The sequence below is a fragment of the Ylistrum balloti genome, unplaced genomic scaffold, assembly GCF_031769215.1.
Source record: "Ylistrum balloti isolate Yb309-2 unplaced genomic scaffold, AGI_CSIRO_Ybal_v1 Utg370626, whole genome shotgun sequence".
NCBI lineage: Eukaryota > Metazoa > Mollusca > Bivalvia > Pectinida > Pectinidae > Ylistrum > Ylistrum balloti.
The window spans coordinates 161,416-176,658 of NW_026782383.1; the positions used below are offsets into that span (position 1 = coordinate 161,416).

The window sequence follows — 15,243 nt, forward strand, 5'->3', positions numbered from 1 at the left end:
CACCTGGTCTTATATTACTTGTACTATTCCAGGAATCGCCTTGTAAATTTTCTTTTGTTAATAGTTTGCCCTAGTGTATGGGATTTGAATCTTGATTATAATTGTGTTGCCATGTTGTTGGTTGTTTCCCTTTTTCTCCATAGGCCTGAATTATACAACAATTTGATTTCTTGGATATCTCTTACCTAAACATCGGACTTGGCATGTCTGTTGTACAATCTGCGAGATTTCAGGTGATAGAAACTGCTCATGGGCGTTATGTCGACAAGGTTTGCTATACCTGCATGCCACATTTTGCTTCAAACACATGTGCTTGACGTTCTTCTTAAAGCATCAGATATATAAAGACATTTGTTGAATTGTGGGCTAGGACATCTACCATACTAGATTTTGACAATTTTTCCGATCACTGTGTATTTTCCCCGGTCGTTGATGATACCTAGAAGGACGAAACAGTTGCAGGGCGAATGATGATTAATCATTTCGCTATTGTGTAATTCTAAATTTGTATTAAAACTTACTGTTTACCTGTGTGTCTTTTGTACAAATTTTGGCACACAGATACATGTATGTGAAGCTTTGAGTAAAAATACATCACTTAAATGCTGTGAAAACTTGATCTAGATCGGTATTTTCGTTGGTGACGCCTAACAATTGTCTGGATATAAAAACGGTTTCGGTCTGAGGAGTCACTGGGGAGGTGTTTGTCATAAGCAATGTCTGAACGATATCATATCTGTGATCTGGTGTCGCATATTTGTCAACAACGTCTGATTGTAACGTGTTCTTACATGTACACCGGAGATACCTATTTGACAACAACAGCATTTTGGTGCCAAACCTTCGTTAGATTATTGAACAAGGTCCAATTTATATAAAAAAAATGTCTTAATTGGTTTCTCTGGTCTTCAGCAAAATAAAACCTAACTCAGATCGAATGTAGTCCTGCCAATTGATAATTTCTGTAAGTAGATCCAAAAACAAAGGATGTGTTATAACGTGAGAAACAGTTGTAAGATGTCCAACTGTCAACATTGCATCTTTAGATATAAACGTTATTTATCCGAATAGCAAGAAAACCCGTGTGTTTGCTGTTACGTCATGTTTCGTTCATTACATCAATCTGATATTAACACATGTACATTTTTATTTGTGATGTAGTAAGATTGGACCCGAGTGTAAACACCAACGTAAAAAGACGTTCGCGTAGTTTTTTTCCCGTTATAATATTGTATAATATATCTGTAATTGTATCTTTTTTTATCGTATAATCTCAACGTTTCTCCCCTTTAAGACTTGAATCTGACTAGTTTGGAATCTCAACTCTGAAATCAACATTGATAAACTATGCTATCTATTCTGTGAAATAAATATATTTCTAAGTAATATGTATATCTAACCGAGAGCATAGTGAGGGAAACATATCTCTGAGCGATGATAACAGTCCGACTGTCTGCGGGCTAAACAATCTGCTAGTCATCGTATAGTAGATCTCGATCTAGCACCGTTAATCCTGCCTCCTCTCAACTGCACGCGCTCTGTGATTCGTCATCTCTAATACGCCCTTACTACGCCCAGTTTGATTGGCTAGTTAAGCTGCTGATGTTGAATTGCCGTGGTATTGAAGGAACACTGGTTAGTAAGCACGTGGCCGATGTTGGGTGTGACTGTTGTATGTTAATCAATGTCTCCAATTCAATGGCAGATACTACTTACCTGGCAACTTCCGTGTGTCGGGATACACTACATAGCATAGTTATGTTAATCATTGTCACCAAATCAATGTTTAAGTCGTTATAACGACTACCTGTGAGGGATGGTGTTCAGACCACGTGGCATGGATACATTATGTCCCAGTAGAAGTGTTTACCGACGGCTTTCGGCGACAGAAACAATAAGATAGCCGTCTACAAACCGACGCACACATCTGACCTTAGAACGTTGTGCGGGGGTTCAACACAGCTACTTAAAGGGTCTTGTCCACTTCGGATTGACACACGGATCGGAGGAGGGCTTACCTGATAGTATGCTTTACATCAACAGACCACCCTCCCAGGACTACAAGCAGAACACAAACTAGCAGATGGACAAATAACTAACAAAACGTCCTCCCGGATCTTAAGATTTATTTAGATTCAGAATTTCATTTTTTTAAAGACTGAACAACAACGTTACAAGAATTCGTTATAAATAATTTGTGTTGACGATCAAAAATTGTTTTATAACAAAGTGTGCCAAGGAGCAAAGAGTAGCTGAGAACTGAAGAACTGTAGCATCACCAGAGCACCATTATAATGACCAAGTTTGTGATCCTAACTCTATTTTGTTGGATGACCATGGTCACGTGTGGACCAGTTAAACAGGAGTCTCAAGTCTCCACAGACAACCAACCTAAGCGTGTCCAGCGATCAACATTACAGGTGAGTTTAAATATAAACTTTAACAAGCATCCCTATGTATTTTCAACGATATATTGGATGAACAAGTTCCATACTTAGACGAAAACTCGACTAACCTCCGGCACCTTAACATGAGTTAAATTATTTGTATCTGAACATGTATTCATTGTTCAGGTTTTACCATAAACTTCAACCATATACCACCTTAATATTTGACACAGTACTTCTCCAAAAAGTCCCGATAAGTAATGAGGTTTTCTTGTCTTTCGTAACTTTCCCGATATTTGATACAGCATTTCTAAAAAAAGACGCGATATGTAAATAAAGTTTTCTAGTCCTTCGTAACTTTGCTTTATAATTTCTTCCAACAGACTTAAATGTTCCTTTCTTTCTTAGCCTTGAGGCTTGATGTACTAGTTTAACCAATATATTTGACGTAATTGACTTTCCTGTCTCCCCCTACATGTTGGGTATTGGGTAAGATGGATACATGATGATGGTTTCTCGGCCTTTCACTCCTACATTGAAGTGATACTGGTTTACCTCCTTCCCCTCGCATACTCATGATCTGTATGGGTTGGACAGAAATCCTTTATCAGTCTAACTAAATAGCAACCTTACACATAACACGCCGGCAACAAAGTTATGTCAACATGGACAAGTCGATTGCATTCCTATTGCTAACTGTGCATTTTTTACATCACTGACGGCGTCAAGTTATTTCCCAAAAGTTCGTTTCTTCCGAACTGTCAATCTCATTTATAAGGTACTTGATACCTTACCCGATGATCATTTTGATGACCTTTTATTTTTGAAACTTATTCAAAATATTGAAATTCCTATTTTTTTCTTTTGCTCGGATATTGATAATGACACCAATAGAGTTCAGGAAAAATGTTTACGTTTAAAGCTTTCCTCACACTCGTCACGGAAACTAAGAAACAAAAAGTGATTTTCACGATTATTTTTGTTGTATGTAATCTGTATTTCGATTTTCGTTATCTATCATAGAAGAACATTGATGAATTCTTTATCTCCGTTCCGTCCTAATTCCCTCTGATATGCTAACAATATGCAAGCCTTGCCCTGAATATCAATGCTATGATATAGATACTATTATATAGGTGTTAAATTAAACAGTGTTATTTAACACGTTGTGGTACATGCATCTTAAAGCTACTACATGTATGTACCCACATTGGTGTATAACAGAACAGATTTTATTGAACACTTACCCATCATGAATACAAACCATTTAATGTTGGACCAATGTTCAATGGTTGTAAACCATTAAAGCGATTTGTTGTCGCTTCAACATCCTGTTCATCTCATAATTTAGATGATTTACTTTGAATTTATAAATTATCTATAGGTTCGTACGACATGTAGATATCTCCCTGGCAAACAATGTTGTTTTCCCTTTCGTTTTGGTATCTCCTTGATAAGCGGCGTCATATGTATTTTTTTGTATCTCCCTGTTAAACAGTGCTGTTTTCCCTCTCGTTTTGGTATCTCCTAGATAAGCTGCGTTATAAGCATTTTTTGTATCTCCCTGGTAAACAGGGTTGTAATTGATTTTTTGTTTTTTTCTTTAGTTTTATAATTAACAGTGTTATAATTATTCTGGTATTGGTGAATGCGTAGTTTTTTGTGTTTGTGTCTTTTGTTGGCGTCTGCTATTTCAAAATCTGTCCGAATGGGTTAACGATTTTATAGAAGACACACAATTAAATCGAACCTCTTAATACAAAGGTAGACTTACATCATCCTTCTAGGACTCGTCAGTAATGATACATCATACAGCTGTTTCGTCCTTCTAGGACTCGTCAGTGATGATACATCATACAGCTGTTTCGTCCTTCTAGGTCTCGTCAGTGATGCTACATCATACAGCTGTTTCGTCCTTCAAGGACTCGTCATTGATGCTACATCATACCGCTGTTTCGTCCTTCTAGGACTTGTCAGTGATGCTACATCATACAGCTGTTTCGTCCTTCTAGGACTCGTCATTGATGCAAAGGGTCTAAATTTCAAAGCCTTTGAGGCGACTGAGGAAACTCCAGAGTTACATCCCCCAAAAAAGTAAAAATCTAGACGGGGAGTAGTTCTACTCCCATATTTTGAAAAAAATCATAATGTTAATTTATCTGACAATTTTAGAGCCCGGATGACACAAGTAGTACTTTTCCAACATGCACAGATAGGTAGTTCACGAGAGCATTAAACGTTCAATGAATATGGTATACACGTAGGTTCGGGTTTAAACTCAGAAGTGATAAGTAATTACATTATATTAGATGTTAGTTTATATTGATCGTATAAAATTTCTGAAACTACAACTTAATTGAGCCTATTATGGTAATAAAATCTAAAATGTCGAACGGTCGACATAAAGTAGGCACATTAGTCCTATACACCAGTTGAGAAATTGATAGGAAAATCGTAGAAATTAAATGCATTTTGTACAATTTGGTACGTTAAGCCGTGCAATTTGTATATCTCATCAACGTAAAACAGAATCAGCTGCATATGTACTAAATGTATATGACAAAAAAAAAAAAAAAATGTGAAAAATTGATATTTTTTAAAAATATTGTTTTCTAGTTTGAAATACTGCATATCTTCATATGAGGGTCGATGACATACAGTTAGTTACAAGTATTTGCCAATTTTTAGGCTGGATTTCAATTAATGTTTGTCGTCAGTTGAAGCTGTTACTTAAAGGATCATCAATCGTGTCCCTGCCACAGGACACTGTTCAATTCACCAGTTATTGTTACTCTGTTTTGTTACACATAAGTAACATATATATACAAACTGTACAGATATGGCGAACAAACTAAGCAAACTCGGGTTCAAAATGTACAAAATGAATATTAATTTGATATGTTTGCATCATTTAATTGGCTTCAGAAAGATTTAAGATGTACTTAACATATGTGTATGATAAGTAATTAAAAATATCATCACGTGCCAATTAGGTGGTTCTTTATATTCTAAATTTAGATGAAATTGGTTCGGAATCTTTCAAGTAAAAATAATGGTAAAATTTCATTTCGACTCTCAAACAAGCTCTCAACACAGCGTTTCGAGAGACACTTGTTAACGGCGATCTTTGAGAAGTCCTACGAACGTCATACATATCTCATTACAGAAAGGCGAACGTTTCCGATGCTAGCTAGTTTGTTGTTCTGGTGTTATATACCTTGTTCTTATTCGAGAATATGACATTACCATTAACTTTACCATGGTTTACACGGTTGTGATTTATGAAGCCGAAGATGCTTACTTCTCCGGAACATGTGGTCATATTCTCCGTGTATTTTTTCGTGTAAATCTTTCTTTGGTCCTGATTCTGGACGAGAAAATCCTTTCAAACTGGAGTATGATTGATACTAAGGAGAAAAAAAAGAATATTTCAAAGTGGTATACTGTTAATATTAACGAGAAAAAAGATAAATATAAAGTGATATACCGTTGACACCTATTAATTAAAGATCATTTTAAAGTGGTATACTGCTAATAACAACGAGTTCTGGTCATTTATAAGTAAAATTGACTATACTGTTAACACTACAACAAACGATAATTTCCTTCATCTAGAATGTATAGTGTGTTAGGTATCAGTACAATATATCGGGTGATAAGACGAGAACTCTGTCATGATCATGGTTAATTTAAACGTTTTGGATACAAAATTCAATCAACGCCTGTTTGATGAGTAAGGTTCAGCAAGCGATTGGTAACGTTGTCCCTAGTATCTGAAATATTTATGTTTTAGAAAAAAGTTCCTTTTAAACTAACCTGCATCACGTGTTGACATTACGTAAAACAGTACATAAAAGCAGAGATAACATTAAACTTCAGTAGATATATTTTGCTATTTGAGATTGATACTAACGGAAATGGTATTTAGGTGTTCCGGATAATAACATACTGTAATGCTATTGTTATGACGTCACTACTTATTTCGTTTAAAAACTAATTTAAGAAACTGAACCGAGTTAGAAATAAAAAGATGGTCAGATAACGCACAGAACAGTCATTATTAACGAGATGACGTAAGTCGTAATAACGAGATGACGTAAGTCGTAATAACGAGATGACGTAAGTCGTAATAAAGAAACAACGCAACTCGTTATAACGAGATTATTTTTATTGTTCTTATGACGCTAATCGGCTTTGTAACGAACAGACTCGACAGAAAGTGGTAAAAAAACTACCAAATAATGTGGTTCATCTAGAACATCAAATGTGAGTAATATTAGCTGGTGGGCGTGTTGTAAAAACTCCAACAATCACATGACATATACTGTTTTTTAAATCCACACTAATTCTGGCTCTGAGTACAACAATAAATGTCCATAACATAATAACAGAATCGTCAAAAAACGAGTAATTATTGTGAGGAAGAAGGCTGTGAAGTCAGGTGACAAATCAATCTGGGATCTGAGGTCGAGATGACAGCTTTGGTTTGTGAGGATATATTCACAAAGTAGCTCTGGTCAGTGAGACCAAGGTGACAAAACAGGTCAGGTCAGGTCAGTGAGACCAAGGTGACAAACCAGCTCAGGTCAGGTCAGTGAGACCAAGGTGACAAACCAGCTCTGGTCAGGTCAGTGAGACCAAGGTGACAAAACAGGTCTGGTCAGGTCAGTGAGACCAAGGTGACAAAACAGGTCTGGTCAGGTCAGTGAGACCAAGGTGACAAACCAGGTCTGGTCAGGTCAGTGAGACCAAGGTGACAAACCAGGTCAGGTCAGGTCAGTGAGACCAAGGTGACAAAACAGGTCTGGTCAGGTCAGTGAGACCAAGGTGACAAACCAGGTCAGGTCAGGTCAGTGAGACCAAGGTGACAAACCAGGTCTGGTCAGGTCAGTGAGACCAAGGTGACAAAACAGGTCTGGTCAGGTCAGTGAGACCAAGGTGACAAAACAGGTCTGGTCAGGTCAGTGAGACCAAGGTGACAAACCAGGTCTGGTCAGGTCAGTGAGACCAAGGTGACAAAACAGGTCTGGTCAGGTCAGTGAGACCAAGGTGACAAAACAGGTCAGGTCAGGTCAGTGAGACCAAGGTGACAAACCAGGTCAGGTCAGGTCAGTGAGACCAAGGTGACAAAACAGGTCTGGTCAGGTCAGTGAGACCAAGGTGACAAACCAGGTCAGGTCAGGTCAGTGAGACCAAGGTGACAAACCAGGTCTGATCAGGTCAGTGAGACCAAGGTGACAAACCAGCTCTGGTCAGGTCAGTGAGACCAAGGTGACAAACCAGGTCTGGTCAGGTCAGTGAGACCAAGGTGACAAAACAGGTCTGGTCAGGTCAGTGAGACCAAGGTGACAAAACAGGTCTGGTCAGGTCAGTGAGACCAAGGTGACAAAACAGGTCTGGTCAGGTCAGTGAGACCAAGGTGACAAACCAGGTCTGGTCAGGTCAGTGAGACCAAGGTGACAAACCAGGTCAGGTCAGGTCAGTGAGACCAAGGTGACAAAACAGGTCTGGTCAGGTCAGTGAGACCAAGGTGACAAAACAGGTCAGGTCAGGTCAGTGAGACCAAGGTGACAAAACAGGTCTGGTCAGGTCAGTGAGACCAAGGTGACAAAACAGGTCAGGTCAGGTCAGTGAGACCAAGGTGACAAAACAGGTCTGGTCAGGTCAGTGAGACCAAGGTGACAAAACAGGTCTGGTCAGGTCAGTGAGACCAAGGTGACAAACCAGGTCTGGTCAGGTCAGTGAGACCAAGGTGACAAACCAGGTCTGGTCAGGTCAGTGAGACCAAGGTGACAAAACAGGTCTGGTCAGGTCAGTGAGACCAAGGTGACAAACCAGGTCTGGTCAGGTCAGTGAGACCAAGGTGACAAACCAGGTCTGGTCAGGTCAGTGAGACCAAGGTGACAAAACAGGTCAGGTCAGGTCAGTGAGACCAAGGTGACAAAACAGGTCTGGTCAGGTCAGTGAGACCAAGGTGACAAAACAGGTCTGGTCAGGTCAGTGAGACCAAGGTGACAAAACAGGTCTGGTCAGGTCAGTGAGACCAAGGTGACAAAACAGGTCTGGTCAGGTCAGTGAGACCAAGGTGACAAACCAGGTCTGGTCAGGTCAGTGAGACCAAGGTGACAAACCAGGTCTGGTCAGGTCAGTGAGACCAAGGTGACAAAACAGGTCTGGTCAGGTCAGTGAGACCAAGGTGACAAACCAGGTCTGGTCAGGTCAGTGAGACCAAGGTGACAAACCAGGTCTGGTCAGGTCAGTGAGACCAAGGTGACAAAACAGGTCTGGTCAGGTCAGTGAGACCAAGGTGACAAACCAGGTCTGGTCAGGTCAGTGAGACCAAGGTGACAAACCAGGTCTGGTCAGGTCAGTGAGACCAAGGTGACAAACCAGGTCTGGTCAGGTCAGTGAGACCAAGGTGACAAACCAGGTCAGGTCAGGTCAGTGAGACCAAGGTGACAAACCAGGTCTGGTCAGGTCAGTGAGACCAAGGTGACAAACCAGGTCTGGTCAGGTCAGTGAGACCAAGGTGACAAACCAGGTCTGGTCAGGTCAGTGAGACCAAGGTGACAAAACAGGTCTGGTCAGGTCAGTGAGACCAAGGTGACAAACCAGGTCTGGTCAGGTCAGTGAGACCAAGGTGACAAACCAGGTCTGGTCAGGTCAGTGAGACCAAGGTGACAAAACAGGTCTGGTCAGGTCAGTGAGACCAAGGTGACAAACCAGGTCTGGTCAGGTCAGTGAGACCAAGGTGACAAACCAGCTCTGGTCAGGTCAGTGAGACCAAGGTGACAAACCAGGTCTGGTCAGGTCAGTGAGACCAAGGTGACAAACCAGGTCAGGTCAGGTCAGTGAGACCAAGGTGACAAAACAGGTCTGGTCAGGTCAGTGAGACCAAGGTGACAAACCAGGTCTGGTCAGGTCAGTGAGACCAAGGTGACAAACCAGGTCTGGTCAGGTCAGTGAGACCAAGGTGACAAACCAGGTCTGGTCAGGTCAGTGAGACCAAGGTGACAAACCAGGTCTGGTCAGGTCAGTGAGACCAAGGTGACAAACCAGGTCTGGTCAGGTCAGTGAGACCAAGGTGACAAACCAGGTCTGGTCAGGTCAGTGAGACCAAGGTGACAAAACAGGTCTGGTCAGGTCAGTGAGACCAAGGTGACAAAACAGGTCTGGTCAGGTCAGTGAGACCAAGGTGACAAAACAGGTCTGGTCAGGTCAGTGAGACCAAGGTGACAAAACAGGTCTGGTCAGGTCAGTGAGACCAAGGTGACAAAATAGGTCTGGTCAGGTCAGTGAGACCAAGGTGACAAACCAGGTCTGGTCAGGTCAGTGAGACCAAGGTGACAAAACAGGTCTGGTCAGGTCAGTGAGACCAAGGGACCAAGGTGACAAAACAGGTCTGGTCAGGTCAGTGAGACCAAGGTGACAAACCAGCTCTGGTTAGGTCAGTGAGACCAAGGTGACAAAACAGGTCTGGTCTGTGAGGTCTATGTGACCAACCGACTCTAGTAAGGAAAGGCAAGGTGAAAACCTGACCTGATCTGTGAGGGAAAGGTGACAAACCAGCTCTGATTTGTGAAGGAAAGGTGACAAACCAGCTATGGTCTGTGAGGGAAAGGTGACAAACCAGCTCTGATCTGTGAGGGAAAGGTGACAAACCAGCTCTGGTCTGTGGGGGAATGGTGACAAACCAGCTCTGGTCTGTGAGAGAAAGGTGACAAACCAGCTCTGGTCTGTGAGGGAAAGGTGACAAACCAGCTCTGGTCTGCGAGGGAAAGGTGACAAACCAGCTCTGGTCTGTTAGAGAAAGGTGACAAACCAGCTCTGATCTGTGAGGGAAAGGTGACAAACCAGCTCTGATCTGTGGGGGAAAGGTGACAAACCAGCTCTGGTCTATGGGGGAAAGGTGACAAATCAGCTCTGATCTGTGAGGGAAAGGTGACAAACCAGCTCTGATCTGTGAGGGAAACGTGACAAACCAGCTCTGGTCTATGGGGGAAAGGTGACAAACCAGCTCTAATCTGTGATGGAAAGGTGACAAACCAGCTCTGGTGTGTGAGGGAAAGGTGACAAACCAGCTCTGGTCTGTGAGGGAAAGGTGACAAACCAGCTTTGGTTTGTGAGGGAAAGGTGACAAACCAGCTCCGATCTCTGAGGTCAGCGTGACAAACCAGCTCTGGTGTGTGAGGGAAAGGTGACAAACCTGCTCTGATCTGTGAGGGAAAGATGACAAACCAACTCTGGTCTATGAGGTCAGCGTGACAAATCCACGCTGGTTTGTGAGGACAAAGTGACAAATCAGCTCTGACCTGTGAAGTCGAAATAGCAAAGTAGCTGTAGTCACCGAGATCAGTGTAACATAACAGCTCGGTTTACTTAAATTCACATATGTCCAGTATAATTTTCGTATAGACTGTGACTCACAAAGGCTTCGGGAAATTTTTCATAGAAATGATGATAATAAGCTTATATTTAAACTATTATACACACCCCGTCTTTATTAAACTGACGAGAGTTGTCGGTGACTACTCTCCGCCTTGGTCGCTTTAATGATTGACGTTAAGTGGCATGGCTACGTCAATGGAAGGTACTAAGTCTTACGAAGATGAGCCCCTCAATTAGAAGTTACTTTTACCGTCTTTTGAAGAATTCATCAACTAACCTGACAATAGATTACCTTATTTTCCCATCACTCAACACGTGGTTTTAAAAAGCAGCCCTGAGTCATATCACGAAGAAATATTTCGAAGACCGCTATCACTTTATCAGAAATAAGGTCAAGCATTTAACACGCTAACGCATCATATCTCTTGATAAGATACCAAGGCCGTTTAAAAGATGAAATGCAGCGATCAAATCGGACTCCAGCCGATTTGTAATCCTGTTTTACTGGTAGGTGCATTGATATCAGCCGTGATCTCAATCTTCAGGCTACAAAATCTCGGTAAAAACAAGTCAACTGAACAGCAACGTGTGGAATGACCTTTCTCTTCGATAACGTCATCAAATAAACTAGTAAACAGTACGTTTAAATACATGTGACATAGCGTAACGATAGTAACGTTGTGTCTTACTGGCAAGAGTAAACAACGTTCACTGGTGCCAAGGATATGAACCTAAGGCTGACCATAACTCATGTAATTTGGGTAGCATAACTGATCCTTATATTATCATTAGAATGATTATCCAGTGGTAAGACTGTTTTGGCCCTGCTTGGTTAGTCTCTAGTACCAACGTACATTTTAATATATAAAAGGCTGCTGAGTTCGTGGCAAGGTCTGTGGAGATATATAAGACTTCAAACCTAAGTTACCTTATTAGTGTCTTGACTTGTTAACATTTGGTCCTGCAATGTTATTTATCTTTTTACGTAAAATAACATCATGAAAATACCAACATATAAACATAATCATAATTCAAACTCGATAAAACATATACATATGGACAACAGAAAGATTTACACGGAGACTACTGAATAAAATACAAGAAAAATAAGACCATGTGTTCCAGATGAGTAAGCGTCTTCGATTTCAACACCCGTCATAAAAATCTTGGTAAATCCAAGTAAGTAATACAAATAAGAGGATAGTTAACAACAATGGACCCAGTTGTTATACCGACAAATCCCAAAACACGGCCATGTTCATATTGCACACGAAAAAAAATGAGATTATTATACTAGTATCTGTAACAAGTCTAATATAAAACCAAAATATTGTCTACAATGGTGTTAACAGATGCTTACAACCAGTGATATGTCTAGTGTGAATTTCGTTAAATGGTCTATTTTTCGCTTTTCGTTTATTTATCAATTCGCTGTATCGAAATAAAATGTCTATACCTGCAGTTGTCTCTCTCATAAAACTTGGTATCATTTGAAAAAAAAAAATTATTCCGGATGTTACTTGTGTAATATGCATTGGAGATTTTTTCAATGGCTGCGCGAATCAGAATTTAATTGTGATGTTAAAATCTAACTTTTCTTTTTAAATGTTATGCGTCGAAAATATTCTAATCTAAATATTCTAATTTTGTTTTCATTTCATATGAAATTTTATGAACTCGTCTCGAAGTATAAACTCTCCTAAGGCTTTCAGAAATAAAAACATCAAAGACCAGTTTCATAAGATTATAAAATCTCTACCGGCCCTTGTAACATGATATTCAGTTCCATGGTAAACGTTCATTTCCATGAAAGTCAGCCAACAGTGCAACTCAAACTATCTTATCACAGATCAAATCCAATGGCCAACAGAACGTCTTCATTGTGGACGTCAGAAATGTCAGGAGATTCGTGTCGTCAACAGCGACAACTGTAGGTTGGCGCCATATTTTCAGTCGCGTAGTAACTTGTCACGAGTTAAACACTCTTTAAGCGTTTTACAGCCAGTTTTGGTCTCTTAGTGACATGAATAAATAATATTTTGTATGTTATTACGGACAGAAATAAACGTTGAAACTACTTTTTGTGTTTACATCTTTCTGATGATTTAAAAAGAAAACGGACTATATTTTGTCGCGTACTGCGAAGTTTTGATAAGTGAGAAGTATCTGTGAAAAGCCTAGTCAGCATCCTTGTTTTTATCTGATGTACACATGCCAATAATTTGTGTACTTTGCTGGTGAAAATGGTAATAAATTGAATATTTGATAGTGTCTTCAGTAATAACTTTCTCTCATAACTTAATTCAATAAAACATTAAAATCTGCATCTCGGATAAAAATCAGCCGCTGTTCGGAAATAGAACACCATCAATGGCGGCGGTACAAGGAAGGGACATGTTTAGAGTAAGTATACAATACAGGACGACCTAACTGTCTATAAGTTAATACATCAATTATTTACCATAGTAGTTCTACGGGTGAAGTGTTGCATGGAATAGTGGTGGACTAGACAAAGGTCGATAACATAACGCCTTCAATACATGTTTGGTATTAATTTCAATTATCACCAAATAGTGATAATTTTTTATGCTGGGACTAGTCAGTAATGTTTAAAACCTAATTTGTTGATATTCAGAAGGCGAAAAATCCAACAGTCCACTGTACCATCAAGAGATTTCCAACATACTACATAGTAGAGTATGTTTAAGTACAGATCGGTGAAGGCAAGCTGATTGCCATAGTATGTAGAATAAGCAGATAGATGGGAAATAGCCGTTTCCAGCACATAATCTCGGAAAGTTCCCAGGTAATAACAAACGCTACATGTTTTGCTTATGTAAAAAAAAACTTATTAAGTGTTATAAAACAAAACTTTCCCAAGCCAGAAAGTCGACAACAACGCTCTCTCACGCGATCCGAAAGTTAAATAAATGGCTTACTATGATCATACTCGTATAGAATTAACTTCTTATCTTGGTTAAAGGCATTTTGTGATCTCAAGGTTCAAAGTGGTATTTTTGTTCTGGATGTTTCTTGAATTTACTAGTGCATTTTCTCCTCTCACGAGGTGCACACGCTTTGATATAATTCTTCACAGAGTGTTACGTTACGTTGATGTTAATGTCTCGTCCAACCATTGTCTGTTGATAAAAATCTCTGGAATATTCATTACAATTAATTCTATTATTTAACGCGAACCGCTATCATGCAATATGATACCAATTGCATTTTTACACTCCGCCAGGAGAAATCAAACAGCTTACACCTGCAATGATTATACTGTTTCATGCTCAGACAAACTTTGTTTTAGTGTAGTTCTCTGTAAATTGTAGGTAATATACTTTGCAATCAACACAAATCTTTTATTATGGTCGATTGTAATACATGGATAGAAAGTTCCCACGATGTAGGTACTTAAAAGCCACGAGGAGGATAAAGATTTCCTGATAAAACAAAAGATTCCACCGAGAATTCGAGTCAGCAGTGTCTGATTTCTAATCCTACCGGCCACTACCCTTCATTGCCCAGTAATTACAATGACCTTGAGAATGTCATCTTGTCTTAATGGATCGTTCTCGGTAGATTAGAAACCCTGCAGGGAAACGCCGTGCCAGCCTAGCGTAGAGTTGTATGTTTCCGGAAGACACAAAACACTTTTCTAAAGTAATATCCTTTAACAAGCTTATAGAAAATCGTACATTAATTTCCGAATGCTTAGATCTTACACCGCATAAGTTATACAAGTTCCGTGAATTTGATATTTCGCTGACCATGTATAAGATTTTTTTATCAAAACTAGTTGAAACAATCAGACACTTCTGAGTTAATTATCATATAATACAGAGAAGGTTGGAATAGGACGGTTTGGTCACTCTCCATCATATACACCGTATTATACGTGAAAATACAAGTTATGGTGTGAAGACTTATTGGGAAGTCGTCACATCGATCTACTTAAGAAATATCCTATTTCTTTGTGTGATCTGGAGATGGACGTGCTTGATGCATATCGGTGCCATTGTTGTATACCTAGTTGTTATATGAGAACTTGACATTACTAACGTGGACTTCCGGAACACCTGGTCTCATTATTCTTGTACTTATCTCATGGGTTTTTTTGTATTTTTTTTTTAATTTTCCTGGCTTGATTGAATTTGACAGGGACATTAAAAGGGTAGGCGAGTGCATATACATAATCATGAATAAACTGACATATACAACTTCTTTAAGTTATACCCTGACAGGTATGATCACTATTAAATACTTAGACGAAATGTCTTCTGTTGTCATGGGAAATTCAGCCGAAAACACGCGATAAAATGGCGAACAAGTGACATTTCTTCCTTTCGTGTTGTCGCTTGTCGTCTTTTTCTCGAGCATCGTTATATTTCAATCATCGCAGTATCTGGAAAAAAAAGACTAAAGGGATCTACTGGTCTCAGTATTACGTGATTAGAAACAATTAGTG

The 15,243-nt window shown here is 39.8% G+C and overlaps 1 protein-coding gene across 1 annotated transcript in view; it reads left to right on the plus strand.

The window, feature by feature from the left end:
- The first annotated feature begins 2,113 nt into the window (after nucleotides 1-2,113).
- The window catches only part of LOC132557130 (feeding circuit activating peptides-like), a 49,584-nt gene continuing 36,454 nt past the window's right edge, over nucleotides 2,114-15,243 (plus strand). The window contains exon 1 of the mRNA XM_060221619.1: nucleotides 2,114-2,420. Coding sequence (XP_060077602.1) covers nucleotides 2,295-2,420 — 126 coding nt within the window. The 5' untranslated portion in view covers nucleotides 2,114-2,294. The remainder of the gene's footprint in view (nucleotides 2,421-15,243) is intronic.